The following is a 24,148-nucleotide window of genomic DNA, read 5'->3' as shown; positions in this document are numbered from 1 at the left end:
TCCAATAAAGATTTACAATTTGAATCAGTAGACAGGCTTTTGGTCAAATGACACTGCCACTTGACAGATAAAAACGCCATGCTGTTCAAAATTCTTCATTCCCCAAGTGGCCGAAAGTACAGGGCTGTTCATAAACTATCTTTAAAGGAGAGTATAATATATTGCCTCCTGTCAGTGAGAAACGACTTATCTTAAATCAGGAGCTGAAATACTGCCAGTGTCTTAAGATACATTTATTTCTTTAAAGAAACTAAATTTTAAGCCAAATTTCTCACCTGCTAGATTAGCATTTATGCCAATCAGTAAAATCCAGATATTTTTAAGATATTAGCGAGCTGAATAAATTATAATAATTTAGCTACATTTCAATAAAGTTTATAATTCTCATAAGATATTGCCTATTTGTTTATAAAAATATAATTTTTTACTTTCGAATATATCCTGTTATAGTATGTGTATCTTTAGAATTTAAATGGAATAAATATATTTCATTTTTATACAAAATGAGCACTGTCTAATCATCAGAATTTTGCTTCGACCATCTTGAATGGATTATATAACTTTTAAGGGCACTGGTTTACCAAATGTCTGAAGTTAGTATCTCTCCCAGACATAAACTACAAAAGCAAATTCTCTATTCCTAGTTTGGCTTGCCTGTAAGTTTGTCTTCCTTCTTATAAGTTGTAAAGCAGTCTTGATGTATATTGAAAAGAGTATGATGTTTTTAAATTTATCTTTACTGATAACAATATGTAAATATAAATTCATAAGCAATAGTCAGCAACATAGAATCTAGTCCAATTATAACAAGGCTCAATGCTTTGAATAACTCAGTTTGGGGTGATTGGCAAGATTGAATACATATTTTAAAATAACATGAAAGATGTTGACTAAACATATTTAACCCATATTCTTCTTTCTTAAATAATATAATATTATTATATTACCATTGAATAAACTATTCTTTTCAGAACTAGGGAAATCCAATTTTAGGATTTTAAGTTCAGTAGGTCCACTGGTTCTTACCAAACACGTGTTACTTCCTCTTTGCTAAAAGTCAGTCCAAATTCTTAGTGTCATATCAAATAAAACCACAACAGCCATTTCTATTTCTTTTCAGGTTGCTTGAAGAGGTTGAATGCATTGGTGAAAAAATGGGTTATATTTCAGGAGCATAGAAGGGAGAAAAAGACAAAAGTACTAATTAACTTTGAAATCTATATATTTGTGGGATGATGAATACACAAGATAATATGGCAATTCCAAATGTCAACCTCATTTTCACTGAACTTCTAAAAAAATTTTTTTAATAATGCTTTAATTTTTCACCTTCATATAAGACTCAAGGTCCATTTTTAACAAAGGTCTCAAAAAAGCCCAAATGCAAACTCAGGTATCATGTTTTATATTCAAAAAGTGCAGTGTGAACAGCCCAAGTATCAGGTATCAGGTCTCATTTTCATACCCTTGCTGCGCTGGTGGCACTGTAGAGAAACCACCATAAATCATCTCTTGGCTGTATACAATTAATTTTATGTTCTGTACTTGTCTTTCTCTATGTTTTTATGCTGTTTCTTTTTATATTTGATTTTTTAGGTCCTCTGTGTTTGAAGTAAAATACTTAAAATACACTGGGTGATATTATAATATAAATTTTAATAACCAAATTCAGGGTCACCTTTTCCCACATGTTTTAAAATTAACTGTCAAGAGGTGTCAAAAGAAAAATTACCTGTAACTTCCTAACCCTTTTAAACATAAGAAGATATTAAGTGGGTTTATTGCATAATTTCTTGAAGGGTAAGACATTTCTACTATCACTGCATATTTTCACAGTGATCCCTTTATCCTATTTATTATTACCTTGGAGGTGGTTTCAGACGTCATCAGAATTTTTTTACCACTTAGCTGATTTGCAGTAAAAGAGGAAAAAAACCTTTTTTAATAATTTTCAGAATAGCTATTCTTCCAGACGGAAGTCTACGGATCCTGAATGCTTCTAAGTCAGATGAGGGAAAGTACGCTTGCCAAGGGGAGAATGTCTTTGGTTCTGCTGAAATCATAGCCTCAGTATCTGTAAAAGGTAAGAAAATGTGGCTAACCGTGTTATAAGCAGTTTCACGGCTTTGTCGGAAAGCTAATAAATATAATATGCATGTAAAATGTGTTTGCACATATGTGTGTGCATGCTCCTATTGATAAGATACATTACAAACATAGAACTAACACAGCCAAATTGTCCCTTTCCATTATTTAGAAGACCATAAAGGAAAGAACACCTTGTTGGTAGAAACTTAAGTATTTGCTTTGAACAAAATATGTGAGGACATAAAGAAAGCTTTCTGAAGTTTTACTGGATGTCTCAAAATTTAAAAGTATTCCAACAGTATAAAAATATTTTTCCTCTATCAAGACTAATTTTAACATCAATCAGTAATATTCTTTTGTTTTCACTTCAACCGGGGATCCGGGGCAGAAAGGAGTAGCAGAAGGACGACATGAATGTGTGGTGTCAGAGTGTGTATCAGATAAACGGTTACTTGGGGTGCCTGGGTAGCGCAGTCGTTAAGCGTCTGCCTTCGGCTCAGGGCGTGATCCTGGCGTTCCGGGATCGAGTCCCACATTGGGCTCCTCCGCTGGGGACCTGCTTCTTCCTCTCTCACTCCCCTGCTGTGTTCCCTCTCTCGCTGGCTGTCTCTCTGTCGCATAAATAAATAAAAATCTTTAAAAAAAAAAAAAGATAAACGGTTACTTGACCTGTTCTTTGGTGTTTACATCAATGGAATTTTTTAAACACTATCATTTTTTAGTGTTATAAATATTTCCACTTAAATGTTTCTGTTAGCTTTCTAGTTCTAATGTGAACTAGATTTTGACCTAGAACATTTTTTGAGACTATGTATCATTTTTTAGTACTAAGAAAATCTCATATGTTAGACAGAAAATCCCATTAATTAGCAAAGACATATTTTTCACAGCTGAACTATATCTTCAATCAAGTTTTTCCACGTAGGCATATATTATATAGTGAATCATACCTGGCTATAAAAATATAGAAATGTTAAGTTTTCTTTTTCTTTAGAAATAAAAATGTCATTGAAATAGCCAGCACTCTGATATTTTAGAAAAGAAGCAAACATTAACAGAAGGAAGGAAGATAATTTAAATGATGCCTTCATTTATAGCATAATAATGGGAATCCAACTCTATCTGCTAGTCTGTCTTATTGTGCTGAACAATCTTTGTCATAATGAAGCAATGTTGGATTCACAGACATTTTTGAAATAATAACCAAAAAGTGTTCTGTTAATCACAAGTTAAATGGAATATTTAGTTACTCGGAACATTCCAATGCTCACAAAGTTAAACTACAATATGCTGTGATTATCTGTCTTCTCTGATGAAGCCAGAACTTAGAAAGCCACACAGAATATCTGACTTCTAGAATGTTAATATTTACATTCCTTTTCTGGTATTACTCTTTCCTCTCCGACTGCTTGGAAGGATGTCACATATTAAAGGATCTTATCAGTGGTTAAGAATGGTGGTTCATAAGACATGTTATTGCCAAAAACAGAGCTAGAACAGGAAAATTAACCTAATGTTTAATAATTTGTGTCAGTCTTCCCGAGATATCTATAATCAGGAATCTAATAAGGAAAAAAGACTAAATCAAAATTATCTCCATCACCCCCCTACTTTATTAAAAAAATAATATTTCAATTATTTGATCACTAACTTAACCCTTAGATGTACAACATTATTAGCACAATAAAAGTGTATCTATTTTTTAAAAATTTAATTGAATCATTAAGTAATTAAACACACATGTTTTTTCTCAAAAAAAATTTCCCTTCAATAATTTGCCTTAATTTGGGATCTCAACTAAACGATCCATAATTTATCAAGAGTGAGTATTTTATAATCAGCTAGCGGTGCTTTTTCTATTCATAAAAGGGTTTTGTAGAGTAAAAAGCAAATATAAGTTGGTATAGTAACAGTATTATATTTTTATCTCTGTTCAAATAGTAATTTGAGGGGAGGTGCTTCCTATCTCACCTGAATTCTTCCTTAGCTATGGAACATTTTTTATTATAAAAATCATTTTATTTATACTTAATGATGCTTCAGGGTGGAAAGGGAGGCTACAGCTTCTTTTTTCTAATTTTCCCTCTTCAGGAATGCCAAATGCTGCTTATCGTTATGTATTTTCCTGTCTTTTTTGTCCATGTTTACTTCTTAAGAGGAACAGTAACTTTTAAATCATCAGTCCCTTACATAAGTATAGTAAAATGCCTTAGCATACAAAAAGGTAGTATTTCAATTAATAATAGGTTACTTAAAGATGTGTATCTAGACAACTGCATTGCATAGATTCCTTGTTTAAGTTTTTCTCTATTACTTAAAATATAAAATACAGGGAAATACTATGTGTTGATTGCGTTAATGGATGTATTTTTACTTCTATAGAACCTACAAGAATAGAACTTACTCCTAAAAGAACAGAGTTAACAGTGGGAGAAAGCATTGTCCTTAATTGCAAAGCAATTCACGATGCTAGTTTGGATGTCACTTTCTACTGGACACTAAAAGGACAGCCTATTGATTTCGAGAAAGAAGGTGGACATTTTGAAAGCATCAGGGCCGTAAGTTAATATATTTTTATTTGTCGAGTACTAATAATTTTTAAAATTTACACTCAAATGTAAAACTTTCTTATCTATGAAATGTTAAGGAAAAATAGGAAAAAAATCAATTTGTTTCAAACAATTACTTTCTTTCATCATTTTATGTTACATCAAATTGAAAGTATTTTTTTAAAACTCAGTAAGAAATTGGAAATACTTCATTATGCAAATCTGGTTTCTTTCCCACTTTTATTTACTTGATTAATATTATCAATATTTGCACATTATTTCTTAGATGTTATATTGTTATGTACTAGTGTTACTTAGAGCAGTCTTAACAGTAATTATGATTCAATAAATAAATGAAATAAGTCAGCCTGTCCTACTCCTCAGGAAATAGTAATTTTGGAGATTCTTTAATTCTGCACAGGAATTAAACATGAGCTTAGACAGAGTTTAAACATGTAACCAATAGTCAAAAATACACACCAGCCTTCGATAAGCATTCACAGATATATTCATTTCTTGTCTATCAAGTCCTTTCTTTGTAATATCTATGTGACAACCAACTAAATGAAGTGGGAATCTTTTGAACCAAATCCTATAGTATAGAACACAACAGTGTTCTCAATAAAGAAGTGAAAAAAGACCTCTTTCCCCCACTCTTGTTTAATTAAAGAGCGACATAGTGACAAAGAGAGAGAGAGAAGGATGATGGGACTAGAGTAACAGAAAGAGATTTTGGCTGAAATATCCCTTTTATATGGGCAAAAGAGATAGATCCAAATGCAATTTATGCCTGCAAATCCAATTTAAAATGCTTCTCTATACTTATTAATATCTATTTATTCTTCTCTAAACATTTTGGGAAGCACTAGAAAACCACAGCTGTAGTAAGACTAAATATATATAAAGCTGAGTTTAGATGAACAGGTAATATGATACAGTGAAAGAAGTCCTATACCCAAAGTCAGGAATTTTCTGGGTCAAGTCCCAGCTCAATCCCTAATCAGCTTTGTAACAAAAAGCCAGTCACTTAGCTTTCCTGGGCATTAAACTCATAATGAAGTAAAGTAAATGACTTGCACCAGAAAATTTCTAAGGTTCCCTTCTCACTCTAGAATTTGACAAATTTATATTGGTAGAAGAATAAAGATGAGCTATCTTTGTTGTATTTGCCGATTTGACCAAAATTAAACATTTTCTTCTACATTTATCTTTTCATCCTGATTTACTTTGAAAATAATGGGAGAGAGTATATGTAAGAAATAATTACCAACTGCATTATTTTCATCTAACCAAATAAAATAATTTTAATTATTAATGGTTATGTTAAATGTAAAATATTTAGACCATGTTAAATTAAACTCATTTTCCTCTAATTTGTGACTTTCTTTTTTCCTTTATGTGGGGTTAACAATTCCTTCAAGACTGTGAACAAATAAAACAGAACCAGAAAAATGTGATACAAAAATATCACACTTGAAAACAAAAAATATACCATCAAAAATATATATTCTTAGGATTATCTGTAAACATTCATTTTGGGTGATCAGATGTATAAAGTAAAAATATGTGTAAAATGAAAAATTTTTTTTCCATATAAACATATCCCTTCTTTATTTTAAAATACCAACAGAGAAATTAATCTTCCTGGTAAAATTATATGAATTCTTGTTTCTAGCTCTTAAAAATTACCACTCTGGTTTGATATCATTCTTTTGTAGCAATAAATACCTTTTATCTTTTTCATATGTTTAGGAGTTAATAATACCTGCTGTTTCCCTCTTTATATATATGCTGTTCTTGCCCTTAAGTATTACAAAATTGACTCCTTACTCCATGCAACCCATACAGTTACAAGCCATGTTAAAATTAGGCTCTGGATTATAGAAGTGATAAGACAGTATAGAGTAGAAGAAAAAATAAAGCAAATAATCATACTGAGAAGTGAAAAAATATTTAGCTTTTAGGTAATTTAGCATTCATCACTTTTAGTGTATTCAGAATAATTAATAGAATGTGTATGTACTTTAAAATATTTGGAAGTTTCAAAATTGCAAGGTGTAAAAGAAATCATCTTCCCCTTTCTCTCAATTACCTCAAACACTGATTTGGCCTTGTCTGGCTTCAAGGACATACACTGGAGAAAATTCCATTTTATGACTTTGAGAAGGCAGAAAGAAAAAGAAAAAAACATTCTATTCCCCAAATCATATGTTTTAGAAGGAGAAATGAAAGTGTTATAAAAAAGGGAGATTTGAGAAGGCCTCTGGACTTGTGGGCTATCTTCTGTTTGCAAGGCCAGCTGAAGACTTTGGGAATAAGAGGACAGGACAGAGGTCAGAAGGGAGGTGTTCTATGGCGGACTCTGAGTTTCAAAGGAGAGCCCTTGAAAGGACCTGAGGGGTCTAGGCTAACAGAGCAGAGTAAGAAAGCCAAAAAGACTCAGGGACTCAAGCAGGAAGAGTGTGCCTTTGAGTGGATTAACTACCCTGGGACCTCACCCACCAGTGGGTGATTGAAGAGGGGTAAATCAGAAAAGAAAGGGGGGTATACTTTTTAACATTAACGCTGAGCAGTGTCAACTGAAACAACCAAATCTCTGAGGAAAAAGTACCAATGGTGTTGATATTTAGCATCTTGTAGATGACAAAATATAGCTTAATGAAGTTCTTTATTTTTCAACTAATTGTACTGGCGTCTTTTTACATAGTCATTGTTTTTTAGATAAAGCTCTAGACAGATTTTTATGTGTAGCTATCATAACATCTATATACAATGTTACATACACTTTCTTTTTAAATAAAATAGCTTTCAGACTGTATTACAAGATAGTGAGTATATAAACATATAATCTGGTTAAAAAAATAATAGCTATTACTTGAAATTTAAATTAAAACATCTATAATGAAAATGTTTCTATTTCCCTTGCCCCTTTTATTTACTCCATGTTTTACAAATCCAAGAATTTGATTGATTTGAAATGAATACAAATTACTAAAGCCGCTGTTGAAAGAGTCCGAGCAATCCATTAGTACATATATAAACATTTAATCCAATTCACCCAAGTCACTTTTTTGGCAATGATATGAATTAACTAAATGTGGCAAATTAGTGAGGCTATTCTTAAGATTTTAATTTCAGTTCAGCTTTACAAGCTAAGTGCTGTGGAGGATCAAAGTAAAAGACACAGCCCTTCTCCCGTAAGAGAGCACAATTTAAAGGAGAGGCTGCAGGATGAGCTCCTGATCTGCTTTAACAGTGCTGTCAGCAGAGGACCTTGTGCACATGGCTGGCAGGAGGAGTTGGAATTTGAACCTGACCTGGATAGGTAGGATTTTGCCAGATGGCGAGGAGAATAAACTATATCTTAGACAGAGCAAGTAGGTAAAACAAAGACAGACAGAAGAGTTTAGAGCATGTTTCAGGAGTAGTGAGGAACCACTGGCCCTGACAGCACCGTGAGGGCACATACTACACAGTAAGTTAGTATCTCTTGAATAAATTTTTTAAAAAGCAGCAGAGATCTTTTTGTAAAAGGCACTGATTTTCAAGCCATGGAATTGGAATTGTATTTGGAATGTAGCAGGGACTCATGTGATTCAGATTTGTTTTTTTAAGAAGACAATTCAGACGGCTCTAAGGAGCAGGGATTGAACAGTTTGTGGATTTTATATTCATTCTGGTTAAGCAATGAGGAGTTGACTATTACTAGCTTTGGCCTTTAATAACATCCTATATGGTTATGGTTATGCAAATAAGGCATTTGTATTGTGTTTTGATGTAATTGCTTATGTTGGTCAGAGGTCTGCAAGAACCTCTTAATACTCCCAGGATGTCTGGATAGCACCTGAACATGGCCAGGTAGCCCCAAAGCTGCAGTCTTAATGGAGGACTGTAGTGACCCATTGTTTTTCATAGACTTGAAATTCCTAATTGCTCATTAGAGATGTAAGATTTTTTTTATCTTTATAATGTAACTCAAACACTTGTAATCAGGATGGTCTGTTAAAGAAGAATTGCTCTTTCCATTGTGAATTCTCTGAACATGCTAAGTTGTAACTAAATGAACAGCCAAATAAAAGTGCATTATTTGAATGGTCCTTCATATTTACCCAATTCTCTGGTTGTAACAATATAACCAGGAAGACATAATAGGGATATTTGACCCCATTTTTTGAATGAGGAAACTAAAACATAAGACTTTTCTAAGCCACATGAATATTAAATTAGGGTGACAAGATTAAATACTGTGTAATTTTTTAAAACTACATTATTTATTGGTTCTTCTTTATAAAGCTTACCTTTCCCATATTCATTAATCATATGTGATCATCCCTTGTCTATAAACTGTGGGAAATAAAAATAAAAGGATGATTTGGTTTTAGTCTTTAAGAAATATAAAGATAACATAGAATATTAAGTAATTCAAGAAAAATATGACTGTAAAAATTTACTATTTTTTTATTACAGCCAAATATTCTTGGAGGCCAGAAAAGAAACAGATTAATGTGAATTTTTATCACTTTGGAGGAAAACAAGTAAAAGAATTAATTGAGCACCTACTATATGCCAAGTACTAAGCTAAAAAAAAAAAATATATATATATAATACATATATATTATATGCAGACACACACACAATAGCTTATCAATTCCTCATAACAATTATATGAAGTAATATTATTTGAGGAGTAGGTGCTACCTGACCTAGACCTCATTAGGGTAGGAAAAGAAGAAAGAGAAATGCAACCTAAGATGGGAAAAGATATTGTATCTCAGGGCTGTGAGGAATATTGGAGATTATAGGGTTTGTCCTAAATTGATACTCCATCAGTAGTTTATTAGTGTCTGCTGGAACATTTTTAGTGATGAGGAACTCACTCCTATGAAGTAGTCCACTCCATTATTAACCAGATCTGAATGTCAGAGTGTTGAAAAATAGGAGTAAATACGATAATCTGTATATCAAGCATAGGAATCATAAAGGAACATACCTGATTCATATTCATGGTTTTTGTGGAATATTAGATACGTAAAAAGGGACCTGAATACAAATTCTTTAATGTTGTAAGGATTTTACATTAGCTGAATAGTTCTAGCCTATGTCAATCTTCCTATTATGGTTATTCCTATTCCTAGCTTATCTTCTTGGGAATTAACCTCTATTTCCTAAGCATTGTAAAAGTCTCAGAATGGAAGACAGTAAGTGCTCAACTGGTACCTTTCTCTTTCCTGATGGATCAATGTTAATGTTGTAAAAATGAATGAAATCATCAGACACACTGCCAGGGCTTGCTAAGACACAAAGTTCTGAGGACCTCTCAAACATTGGCTGCATCCTCTTCTTCATCATATTAGCAGGTATAAATCATGAAGGCCTTTGTAACTAATCAGGGTATGTATGAAAGGGCAGAAGATCAGTAACTCTATCAAAGGCACACATTTTCTTCGGCTCATTCTACTCACTACTAATATTTGTACTTTCAAGTAGTATGTCCTCCTGGGCTCTGAGCCCTAGCTTCTCCCTGCCTGACAAAGGGCTAGTCCTTCCTCATCACTTGATTACTTGCCTCCTGGATCTTTGTGTTGCTGTGAATCCCAGCATCCTGGTAATCCACCAGCTTTCTATTCTCGGCTGTAAACATTTGACTGGCACGTATTTGCTTTATGACTTCTTTCTTAATCTTTCATCTAAATTAACAAAAGAAGTCACTTTGTCATTTTAATAAGACAGAATAATCACTAATCAAATCTTGGTCTCTAAGAAGGAGAGAGATTATTCTTAAAGGCCTTAGAATTTTCAGACCATTCTAGGAAAATATACCACACCATTCTCCCTGTTCGTCTGTGCAGAGAAAAATTCCTCCACACACTCACTATCCTTTCAAAGTAGTAGTAGTTCCCATACCAAAAAAAGAATGTCCATCTTTTTTAGTATGTGTATATGTGCCATATAGTCCTATGAACATAAACAGAATATGCCATTAAAATCTATTATTCTATAATAGTTTATATAGTCATGAAACAAGCTAAACTGTGGGATCCCTAAAAGCAGAAGCTAATAAGCTGTTTTATTTTTTATTACTTTGCACTATGGATGTCCACAGAATAGCCACTCAGTCAATCTTGGCTGAATGAAAAAATAATTTGATGTAAAGCACTTTTTCAGCTTAGCCAACTATTGCTTTATTTCAGAGATTTTTTAATATAGTTAAATACTGCATAAAATGCTGTTAAATCCTGTTATTATAACAGAATAGTTTATTTCCTTGCTTTTTCATTTTTGACACAAAATTGGATGTTCACTTGAGCAAAATTTAGAACTGAATAAAAGGTGACTCTCTTTGTGACCTCTACGACAGTTGATTCTTAGAAGACACTTCCTAGGTCCTGGGAATATCATCTGAGTAATCTGTGGGTCACAATACCACCAGGATCGCAGCTGAGTGGTAACACCATGTTGATCATCCACCTCCATTTACTCTGGTTGGCAGGTTGTCCCACAAAGCAAAATTTGAAGTGAGTCTCTTCATAGTTGGTCAAATGCAGCAAAATCAGGTAACGCTTCCACCATCATCACATATAAAAAGACAGCTTTAGCCATCCAAATCACAGGCCTCACTCTGTTCATTTAGATATAGTCCACAAAAACAAACTTCTGGGTGTGGTATTGTGAAGATACAGTGCTTTTTTCTTTAAAGGTTCATTTTTGACAGCTGTTTTATCTTTATGATACATTTTCATAGCATATGGGTGATATGAAAAATTACTGGTTTCTCTTCAATATTTTTTAGTGAAGAACTACAAGTTTACTTTTTTGTTACTGTTTTTCTGACAGAGAGTGAAAAGTGAAATAAAGCTCCTTAAAAGAGAAAGGCAATTTTAGTGTAGGCCATGCCAGGAAAAATCCGATCAATAGCCTGTGTTCTGTGATCTCTGAGGGGATAAAATACCATACTTTCTAGAGATTCTCATCAGAGCCAGATGGGATATTTCAAGTTATTGGATTGGGAAAGGGAGGAATGAGAAATAGAAAACACTCCTTACCTCTTAATAAAATTCGCTTTCCTGGATTGTAAACTCCAGAAATTAAATATGCTATAAGCTCACTACTTCCAGCAATTAAGAAGTGCTTACCTGGGGGAAAAAAAAAGTGCTTGACTGTTTAGGACTCCATAATTTTTTCTTTTTGGAAGTGTTGTTTTTCTCTAAAATTATTTTTCCATCCCATGCATGTGTTAACTCAGACTGTATTTCTGTAATATTACATTCTCCTTGGATTGGTTGGGTTTTGGGGGGTTTTGGTTGTTTTTTTTTTTTTTTAAGATCTTATTTATTTATTTCACAGAGAGAGAGAGCACAAGCAGGGGGAGTGGCAGGCAGAGGGAGAGGGAGAAGAAATAACCAATGTGGGGCTCTATCCCAGGACCCTGAGATCATGACCTGAGCCAAAGGCAGACGCTTAAACGACTGAGCCACTCAAGCACCCCCTGGTTGTTTTCAATCCAACCAAAAGATGAATTTAATCTGGAATAAAGTGCCTGTTTCTTTGGAAATGTGACCATCTGTAGACCCCAATAGGTTTTTGCAACTATGTCATTGATTCAGTGATGTTTATTAAAATAAATTTTCACCTAATTCTAAACCATTTTTGATAATGAATTACTTAGACTTACTAGTTTTTTAACATACATAACAAACTTCTAATATAAATTTTCACACAAAATAACACTCCAAATATTTTGAGTTTCAGTTCAGAATTTCCATTGTATCTATTCATTATTACTCTAAATTTCTATTAATTGTCCTGCAACTGTACATTGATGAGTAATCAATGGATCTTGACTCTGGAACTACTTCCCTGTCCCAATCTAATAATGACTTATTTTTATAATACAGCAAATATCTTTATAAATTATATAGGTACTAAGCAGCTTAAAATAAATAAGTAAATAAAAGTCTCTTTAAATCATAAAACTGTAGTTTTCCAGGTGTATCAAATGTTCAAGTCAAATTACTGAAATGAGTACCTAAATTATCATCAAAGCCTAATACTCTTCTTTTCTCAATACTCCAATTTTGCACACGGTGTTTGCTTTTATTTATTTTTTAAGAGGATGCTATTCAAATCTTGACAGTTTTTTAGAATACCTCTGTCTTCCTCTTGTTTTCTTGTATTTATTTCTCTTTCATATTCATATTGATTTGTGGGCCTGCTTAAATGAATAGCATTAGGAAGGCAAACTAATTGTGTCCATTTTAACCATAAGGATACCGTAAGCCATTGTGGCAGATACCCTGGTGTATTGTCCAAAAAGAGATATCTGACCCAAGTTATGCCCCAACTCTCCAATCCATGCCGAAGTGTAAGGATGATGAATGCTTAGGGATGGTTATAAAAGATAAGCTGAGACCTTTGCTATGAAGCCATTATAGTTAAACACCCCCTCTGCTCAATTCTACTTTTTTCATTTTTTTCCACAAATGCTGATGCCAAAGTCATTCCTTACTGAAGTCTCCATCTCAGAGACTGTTCTCTGAAATCCTGACCTGAGACGCCATAACGGCAAATGCCACCACTGAGAAAGCACTGGAAACAGAGATGACTAATAATAAAACTAATTATAATAGCTCTCATCCACTGAATTCCTACAAGAAAGCTGGCAGCATGCTAAATTTTTCAGATGTTATTTCATTTACTTCTCACAAATACCCTGTGATGTAGGAATTGGTTTTGTTTTTATTTGTGGTTTTGTTTTTCACAAAAGAAGAAAAGGGATATAATATTTTAAATTTCCTACTTTCTCAGTAAGGTTAGTGTTAAATTATAGTAAATATCCTTCATTTGATTTAAAATTTGTGGGTCAGTTATTTTCATTGCTGGGAATATTTGTTTATATTAATCTAAAATCGTTCACTCCTATAAAGTTTATACTATGATTATGTGGCTGCATTTATACTATGCAATTTTTTCCCCTAATATTTGTAAACTTTACCGTCATGAGCTATCGCCTGTAACTTTGCCAAAAATATGTTCTGTTATGTATATTTTTAAAGGCAAACCTATAAATCAGACTCTTTAATGTTTAACTAATCATTTCAGAATAAAATTGAAGCAGTTTCGTTATCCAATTAAGACCTGGGCTAAAATATATAAATTGACTTTTACATCATGAAGAGAACTTTTATCTTTCCTCTTGTATATGTATTATTTCATTCAATTCATACAACAACATTGTGAGTCAAGCAAGTAATATATGAATAAAGCACTGAGCCCCAGGAAGGGTGAGAGTTGAGTGGCCTCACTGCTGAGATTCTGGGCAACACGGTCACATTTATGACACAGCCACCATTATCATTTAAGCTTCTTTGAGCTTAAAACTTCATTGCCATGAATGCTGTTCCAAATATGGTTTGATGTTTCAAAACAAAGATATGAAGAATGAAAACTATCTGTAATTCTTCACTGTGTCATTTTGAAAATTGAAGACATAAAGAGATTGTTTCTTCTCTATAGTTTTACCTCTTTAGCTGGGCAACTCAGGCTATTTTTACCTTACTTATTAGACTACTATTAAAACATTAAAATCATATGTTCTGTTCTGCCCAGATCAAATCACCAAATTGTTAAAAAAAAAATCCTCTTACAAAAGATGAAATGAAAAACATCTTAAAATATCCTCCCATACTTGCCTCTTCAGATGTTCTATGGGTGTGTTTTCCCATTAAACTCACTCTTCTGGCTGCTGTAATTGTATCATTTTATAGTGTATGAACCCAGTTTTATCAATTTCTCCTTTTAGTCTTTTGAACATTCTCTCAAAATGGATTTGAGATGCATTATGTTACATTTACTGCTGAAGATGAGGCAAAGAATGTAGAGTACAAAGGTCACAACAATTCTTCCGAAGAAATTATCTTAGAGAATAAATAAATATTTGTAGATTTGCTAAAGGGATCAGCAAAGGTAGGAGTAGATGAACTAAAGACCAGCCATTAAGAGTAGGTCACTTAGAAACAAATGTCAACTATACTATCTAAATCTAAATCTTTTTTTATTATTGTTAATCAAAGAAAGTTTCTAACTTCTATTAAAGTTATAAAGAACATAAGTTATCAATAGTTTTATTCATTTTGCTTCACGTGAAAATTTAAATATTTTTGATATTGTGCTAAATGTAATTGGACTTTTTTTGGAAATAACCACAGGAGTTGGTAATAAAAGAGAAATACACAATGGATTCTAGTTATCATGTTGAAGCAACACTGATACCTTTTATAAGTTTTCTGTTATTTTTAAAAAGTACCCTACATGTATCTATGAATCCAGGAGATATAATTTAACCTGCAGAAGGATGAAATACATAGTATAATAAGGCCCTTGATATTAGAATTTTTAGCATTGAGGAATAATATATAAAAGAAGATTATTCTTTTTAGTTTTTGAAAGCCTTAGTAAATAAAAGACTCTCTTTATTCTCTAATACCACATAAGGTTTAGGATTTTTATAAGCAAACATGGTTCAGTTTACATTTTGAAACACTATTGATATGTAAGTATTGTGTTTTAAACTGACTTCTATATTATTTCTCAAAGTGATTTTCAAAGAGGTGGTTTTTGAGAGGCCATTATTTTCAAGACATCTTTGAAATTCCACCTTTATTTTACAATTTCTCTTTCTGCATCTGTTTTGTATTAAATTCTAAAGCATGCCTAAGTATTATGATGTGTTTAGCTTTTAGCTTTTCAAAATCCTCTAGTTTCTTTCATGCACTATTTTTATCATATTACAATACAAAAGTGAACTTTACGAGTCTAGAATTAATAACTCAGTAGATAGCCTCTCAAAGATATTTTCTATCTTGTAAATGGAGGAAGAGGAAATTTTGGAGATAACTATTGGGCTATTATTACTCACTTCCTTTCTTCATTTGACATTCCTCACATAAAAGAAATGGAAAAGATCAACTTAGAGAATTTGGAAATCACAACGCCTTTAGCAAAGAATTAATGGCTCTATAAAGTATTTTATCAGTGTACAGTAGGTGAATTTTGAATTTATCTCAGTTCCACAAAGATTTATTAAGCACCCATACACTAGGCACCTGTCCAGGAACAGAGGGTTCTGTAGTAATCAATTACAAACATATTATGGGAAGTATATGAATACAACTGAGCTAGAGCACTGCCTTTCAGGAAAATAGTCTTAACAGAGAAGCAGGTGTATAAACTGATATGTGGCAAGAGCAACAGAAGAAGTATGTTTAGGGAATTCAGTCCAACTTACACATCATCCAACCTGTGGAAGCAAAGAGACTTTGTAAACTAAATAATACCTGAACTTAGTCTTTTTTTTTTAAGATTTTATTTATTTATTTCAGAGAGAGAGAGAGAGAGAGAGTGAGGAGAGGGGCAGAGGGAGAGGGAGAAACAGACTCCCCACTGAGCAGGGAGCCTAACCTAGTCTTACAAGGAGAATAGGAAGTATTACAGGAAAAGTAGGGAGAAAAAGCAGAGGGGAGAAGACATTCCAGGTAGGGACTGAGCATGAGGAAAATATGAAAGATACTGAGGTTTTGTATACCAAATCCTAGTAACGAGTGGTGATCTTACAGTTAAAGCAAACCTCATCTAATATATTAATATAGAAATTTCATTTTTTAAAAAAGCTGCTCATATCCCCTTTGAAAGTTAAATAAATGGTGATGATCGTTCTTGGTTCCAATTAAAACAAGTTACATATTCCTAGTAAAAGTAAAGGTGCCAGATTTTTCCAAATTAAATCCAGGGATAAATTGTATGTTTCTTAGCATAAGTGTATGTGTTTTACATAAATTTACATGTTGCTTGAAGCTTTCTATGGAGTATATAAAAAAGAAATTAACTATTGCAATGTTAAGATCCAATATTCAGGGTCATTGAGATAATTCCTGAGAAGAAGTGATTTTTTTAAAGCAGGCTGCTTGTTTTTCTAGAGGCAATTATAAAAATACAAAACAGCTAAGGAAAACAGGCTAAAATCAGAATTTCTGCTTCCATCCACATTTATTCCTTTACTAAATTATATATTTTTGAAGACAGGAATCAAATCTATCTTGCTATCCATTTTTGAGCAGCTGGTATCATGCCTGGCAGATTATTTGCTAAATATTTGTTAAATTAGTTATTATATAAACAACTATAATTTTATACTCATATATAGTGACTTTCTCATTTCCCTCCTCATCTGTTAAACTACCATACCAAAAAAAAAAAAAAAAAGGAATATACCAATATCAGGAAAAATTTTAGTACATTTTTTCACTTTACAAAAACTTAATGGTTACCTGCAATGTGTATAGCACTACATTAGGACAGGAAACATATGGTTCAGTAAAATGTGATCTCTTTTAGAACTCTAATTGAAACAGATTTTTAAATAACTGTTTAATGTGATAAGTGTTATAGTATTGAGACATTGCGTTGTTGAAGGAGGTTAACTATGGAAGGGAAATTTGAATTATTAACCAATTATTGGCAGAAAGACTTAATTAATGTTAATTGAATTTATTACTAAGTATATAACTAAAGTTTATTCAATCAACTAGTATAAGGTAAGATAATAATCTAACTGATAATTTCTAAATTACCTTAAAATCAAACTTTTTTCATAATATACCTTACACATCTGCAAAACCAAAAGAATTAACTATCTTGAAGCAAAATTAGCTAAAATAATTTAGACTGTATTAACATGTGAAGATACAACATTGTACTAAACAATTCAAGGATTTCATATTACTAAGACTAACTGAAACTATAAAATATTTTTATCCTTTTTAACTGCTGATAGCCCCACAAATAAAGAAAGCAAATTGACAAATTTGTTTTAAAATACTTACTAAATATAGTAATCGTATTTTACACAAGCATTTCTGAAATCTGTAGTCTAATTGCCATTATCTATCATATAAGTAGTTAGGAAAACTGAAAGAGTGGCTTTCCTGAAGTAAGAGACCTGTGACATACTTTGCTCACTGTCCATCATATCCGTATTGACTCTGAGCAGGCTACTGCAATGTCTTTAGTGTTTAAAATAAATGTAGCTAGTGATAGAGATGCAAGCATTTCAATAAGATCTTTCTATTTGTCTTTAAGAGTAATCAGGCAAAAGACATTAAAAATCAATTTTTCTTAGCTTTTTTTTGGGGGGGGTGTTGTCCGAATTGGGGGTGCAGTGTGCGGGGTATGTTGTCTCATACCAAAATTCTGACTGGAATAATCCTTTGGGGTGTGTGTGTGTTTTATATATTTTAGATAATTGATACATAAATACCTTTAGAGAATATTTCACAGTTTAAATATCAATGAATACTTTTTGTACACATCTCCTTTTGTTTCCTGTGAATAACTATAGGAAAGTAATTAAGGAGTAGTTATCCTAAATATACAGAGGTGAACATTAAACAAACATAGTTTGTATTAGTTAGTTTTACTGCAAAACAAATCACTCAAAAACCTAGTGACTTCAAACCATCATTTAGTTAGCTCATGATTTTATAGATTAGCAATTTGGGCTGAGCTCATGGTTCCAGAAAGAATCATTCATGCATCAGTAGTCAGCTGCTAGTCAACTTTGAGGCACTAATGTTAATGCGTCAGCTGGTACTGGCATGATCACAGGGGCAAATGGGCCACATGTTTCTTATCATCCAATAGACTAGCCCAGGCTTGTTCACATTGAGGTCTCACAGTTCCAAGGTCCAAGAGCAGAAGCATCATGATCTCTTAGGCCTAGGCTCAGGACTTGTTCAATGTCACTTCTACCACATTTTATTATAAGGCCATACCAGACTCAAAGGGTAAGGAAGCAAAGTCCTGCTGGGAAGAACTGCCAAGTATTGCAGGCATTTTTGCAATCTACCACCAACAGTCCTCTGGCCATGATTTTTTTACATTTTTCAACTTGCAACCCCCTTCCCAGGATCCACAAAAGTCTCATTCAATTACAGTTCTAATTTGTTTTATTAGCTTTGGCTGCAAAAAGAATTTCACAAAATTTATGACCCAATTTTATGGATTGGTAATTTGTGTTGGGCTTGGTTGTTTTTTCTGCTCTTCTCATGAGGTCTTGTATATGCATCTGCAGTCAGCTATCAGGTCAACTAGGAGTTGTCTGAGGGGAAGACAGCTAAAATATTACATCTCTGCTCTAAAGTGGTCTCCCACCCTATAGCAGGCCAGCCCAGGTTATGCCACATGGTTGTTATAGTTCAAAATAGCAATCTCCAGTGCACATGCACATTGCAAGCATCTGTTCGTTCCATGTTTGCTGATGTCTCATTGACTAATGCAAATCACTTCATGAGTGAGTATGGGAGGGGGTTGCCTAGGGGTGTAGATCCAAGAAGGCATGAAAAACTTCGGGGCCATTACTACAACAGTCTACCACACAGTTTAAACACTTATCGGGGCCAAATGATCCTTAACTTCAACTAACAGTATCCTTTTTAAGACGAAACTAAAAGCTAGATTATACATGTGGTATTATGTAGGGGAAAAATGAGCATTAGGAAACATAATCATTTGCACAACACTAAGGTAACATATGCTGTCACTACCAACACAAACTATATCAACTGCTCTGACTATGTAGTCCCTATCTGAATTGATTCTTTTTTGTTGAATTAAGTTAAGCCAGTCAAAGTGCTTGATTTGGCTATATAAAGTCATTTTTCTACTTTATATGGCTTATGTACTCTTTTTTTTAAAATATTAGGAAATTTGAACACTTTACCTGTTAGCAGAAAATTGGCAACAGTTAGAAAAAAAGAAAATAACAGAGAAATAGTAGTTGCTTAATTAAAAAGGAATTAATTGGTATTTCAGAAAAATAGCATGTTCTGAAGATAATTATAATATTTGCTACCTTATCTATCCTAAAATAATCCATGATAAATGTCTCTTCCAAAAATTGGTTGTAGTGACTTTTGTGCTTTAGTTATATTTTGATAAGAACAAAAGCATATATATTATTAATATATGCTGAAAAGATTACAAATATATCTAAAAAGAGGAACATACTGAATATTCCAAACCCAAAATAAATTCATAGGCTGTTTTCGCCAACATTTCCAGTTGTTTCTCATTAACGAATGGTTGGTATCATAATTTTTGTTATCACTGATTTTGCTACAGCTTAAACTGTTGAAGAGAATGGAAATATTTATAAAACTGCTCACAATCTAGATTTAATGATAAGCTTATCCTATAAAGCTATGATAACAGTAGACTAATCCAAGGAAAATAGTAAAGGTGAAAAAATTAACTAGTTCAACTTCATATAATTTTCAAGTTAGACATTCAATAATTCTGTTTCATATGAAATATATCAATATGGAACTTCCAAAATATATTTGAAGATAAAAAACAAAGATGACTAAGGTATATTAAGACATACAAAACCTGACAAATATATAATTAGTATAGTGCACATTAGGTGATTTTGTTGAAGTTCTACTCAAAGGTAAAAGTTCCTTCTGTGAACATAATGGCAGAAAATTAACTTTCCATGAGGTTGATTTTTAGGTGGTAACACTAAAGAATATCATGAATACCATCAAAGTCCTTCAGGAATTTCTTATCTAGTAATGATTATAATCTCAATATATGAAATCAAAAGGACTTGAAAAATAAATTCAACTGTGTGGCTTAATATAGCAGAAGATCATTCAAAAATAGGTTGTGTATGGGTCTGCATAAAAATCCCATTTGCAGCCAAAATAAATTTAAAGAAATATAACTGAATATTTCTAGGTGGTTGACACAAAGTACAATGTTCTTGACCAAGTCAAAAATAAAGATTAACTCTATCAGCTTGGAACACCCTAGTGACAGTAAGCTCTAGTCAAATCTGAAGATCTGAAAAACAGTTATAAAATGTCATCTTCCATGTGTCTAGAAGTTCTTAATCAGCCATTGAGCTCTCACCTAGCATCATAAATTTTACATTTACTATGTCATCTATGCTACCCACCAGTAGTTCTTTTTTTTTTTAAGATTTTATTTATTTATTTGAGACAGAGAGCACACAACAGGAGGAGGGGCAGAGGGAGAGGGAGAAGCAGACTCCCCGCTGAGCAAGGAGCCCAATATGGGACTCTATCCTAGGACCCTTGAGATCATGACCTGAGCCCAAGACAGCTGCTTAACCGACTGAGCCACCCAAGTGCCCCCCCCATTATTTCTTAATGTTAAAAGTAAGAATAGGCTTTTGAGGTTTTAATGCAGTTGCCAGCATTTACACAATTATGCTGGATTGAGCAGCATGGAGAGCAGATAATAACAAGACAACATTGAAGCAGGTTCCCCAAAATTAACTAAAATATGACCTTTGCAAAGATGCTTTAAAAGAATATATGGAGAGCAATATATCACATGAAGACAAACATAACACAGCTATAGATGCTAACATACAACCATAGTGCTAGACCAGTCTGACGTTTAGCAAAAGAAAATATGAAGAGTCTGTTAACAGATGCCTCAAGAAGGCATACCTAGTTAAGCCTGTAAATATCCTAATATTATACTTTTTATATTTTCCTCTGTCCTACTGTAATCCTAGACAAATTATATATGTAAAGGAATATTTTTCTTTATTTTTTAAATTGAAACATATTTTAAATACTTGTTCTGTGTCTCATTACTCTTATTCAAAAATGCTGAAAATTCTTCATATTACTTGATATATCTCTAAATCATTCTTTTCAATGGGTATATTATAGACCATGGTATGAGTATACCTCAATTTATTTAGCCATTTCCTTATTAATAAATATTAACTTTGTTTTCTGTTTTGAGACATTTATGAAGAATGATACAGAAAACATCTCTAAACCTCTGTATCTATGTGTATTAACAATTTCCTTTCTATGGCATAGATTTCCAGGAATGGATTGCAGGGTTCAAGAATAAATAATTTGTATTTTAAATAAATGCTGACAGAATTTTCACAGTAATGATAGAGTTTTAAATTATGCTACTTAGTGACATCATTATATAGTAAAAGTTTGCTAAATCAGGTTGGGAGAAGGTTTCAAGCGTTTTTGATGTGGGCCCAGCTTTGTCCCTACTTAGCTGTATTACTCTGGATGAGTATTGCCACCTCTCCGAGTGCTCATCTTCAAAGTGAAAAAGTTAGAGTCAATGACTCCTAATGTTCTACCTAATTTTAAAGTTCTATGATTTTCAGACTAAAATCCAGAAAAGTCTCCAGATATGGTATCCAATAACATGAAATCATGTTTAAAAATTTTAATGTGCACTAACCATTTGTTCAGGAAGGAACATTGACACCTTCAAAAATCACATTTCTCTATTAAATATTGCATACCTACTCAATTAATGGAAGATATCTCAAAGTCTCCTGATGTTCTTAGAATTGGACAAATACCTATACTGAAAGAGTTCCAAAATGGAAAAATAATCTCAAATCAGAATTCTTCCCTATGGCTTAAAATATATTTATATATGTAGTACCTTGATAAATAACAAAAGTTTCCTCTAAAGCTAAATAAAGATTTCCCCTAACAGCAACAATAATCTTAGAAAATGGAACAATGTCCTTTTTTCTGGAGATGAGATCAGCATGCCTTATTTTTTATAACCAGCATACACACACACACACACACACACACACACACACACACATTCCACATATAATGAAAAATTCAAGCCCTACTAATGTGAAATCTTAGGACAAAACATATATGTATATATGATTATTGGTGTTGTTATCAATTCAAAGATGTGCAGCTTTGAAAAGTCTTGTAAGTATTCCTTGAAATATCAGAAGCTGTATTACATAGTTAAAGAAGAGTGATAAGTGGTAGAATGCGATGATTTTTAGGATTTTGAGTAAACTCTGATTTTTATGTGTTAAATAATCGGTGAATTCTCATTCATAAAATTGCAAATCCTTGTTATTAAAAATGAGTTTTCTGCGATAAAATGTCTTGACTAGCTTTCAAAATGTCAGTCGAATTTGACGGAGAGTCCTTGACCTTGAACTTTTCATAGTTGGCTTTTGATTGACATATTTATTCAATTTGACCTTTTCTTTTAATGGAACTATTCTTCTGTTTGAATCTTCATTGGAAGATTGCTGTTGTAGCTCACAATCTAAGCAATAGTTTGAATAGTTAGTCTTTTCTGACATTGATGTGTGTAAATTCCCTAAATTCTAAGTATTTTTGATGTTGATGAGAATCTTCATGACTGCGAAAGACAGTGCTTAAATGGATGCTGTGACCCAAATTACCTCTTTTACAGTGTAGTGCTTTTCAGTCAGAAACTTGTTCCTAAACATTAGTAACTATCAAATTAAGCTAGGAAAAGAATAGTTGTTCATGAAGCCAATAGTTGAAATAATACAGCTACTTGTTTAAGATTGTACTTGTTAAAATATTTACTAATATTGCAAATAAAATGTGAATACCTGAAAAACTTGAATTTGGAAGGAAAACTTGAAATAGCTATGTATTTAACTGGCAAATTCATCTTTAGAAATTCTTATATAAAATTAATTATTCCATTTGGTTTATTATGTTTTTGCAAAAAGTTTAGGTATAAAAGTTTCTCCACTATTCTTGCTCACTTTTTCTTTCAAACTGTCAATACATTCCATGGCAATGATTCCATAACAAACCATATTTTTTCCATATATGTGAAGAGGCTTTTATGTGCCAGACACTGTGCAGACACTGGGTATAGCAATGAACTGAATATCATCTTTATTTATCATCTTTATAAGAATGATTTCCAATTATGGGTGATAGTCACAAGACCAAAATATAGTTAAAAATGCCTTTAGGGTGATATTTACTCAGTGGATACAAAGGCCTTTTCTTTTTTCAGTCCATTTATAGCTTAAGTAGATGAAACAAGAAATAAGTTTATTCTTCAACCCAGCAATTTCTGGGTTGGAAATATTTCCTCTAACTTCTCCTGAGGATGGTCTTTTTTTTTTTTTTTTTTTTTTTTTTTTTTTTTTTAGCTGAAGTCACAGATAACTAAAAGAAGCCAGTCAGTTAACACTTTCAATACTCATTTTCCCTATAAATCTCCTTAATGCAATCCATAATTTCATTAGGAACCTTTTTGTATCTTACACATTACCACAGGCAAGGCTTTTGCTAATTTTTGTGCCAGTTCATAACTCAGATACCTTTGTTCCGGCCTCCTATTGCAATCTCCTCAATGTTTTCCCCACCTCCATTAAATTTCTTTGGGTTCTTCCCTGTCTTGGACTGGGGGTCTGGTCACTGTGGAAAAAGATTCTGGTATAAACAAAAGGCCTTATACCCACACACTTGCGATCTTTACCCTGGAACATATGTTATTTTTAGCACCCTGGACTGATGCTTGCCAAGGCCATTTCTTACTTTGCTAGTCCATTACCATTTGGTGAGACTGGAGATGAGAAGTAGTTTTGTTTTTGAATCTAGAGTTCTGGCTCCTTCAGATTTCCTCAGAAT

At 32.8% G+C, this 24,148-nt stretch overlaps 1 protein-coding gene across 1 annotated transcript in view; it reads left to right on the top strand.

The window, feature by feature from the left end:
• CNTN5 (contactin 5) overlaps positions 1-24,148 on the top strand; it is a gene marked incomplete at its 5' end in the record, with an annotated part of 603,858 nt that overhangs the window by 436,762 nt on the left and 142,948 nt on the right. Inside the window, 2 exons of the mRNA XM_008688424.2 lie at positions 1,956-2,083; positions 4,471-4,646. Coding sequence (XP_008686646.2) covers positions 1,956-2,083; positions 4,471-4,646 — 304 coding nt within the window. The remainder of the gene's footprint in view (positions 1-1,955; positions 2,084-4,470; positions 4,647-24,148) is intronic.

The sequence above is a fragment of the Ursus maritimus genome, unplaced genomic scaffold, assembly GCF_017311325.1.
Source record: "Ursus maritimus isolate PB19 unplaced genomic scaffold, ASM1731132v1 scaffold_16, whole genome shotgun sequence".
In the NCBI taxonomy this organism is placed as follows: Eukaryota; Metazoa; Chordata; class Mammalia; order Carnivora; family Ursidae; genus Ursus; species Ursus maritimus.
This window is presented reverse-complemented; position numbering and strand designations above follow the sequence as displayed.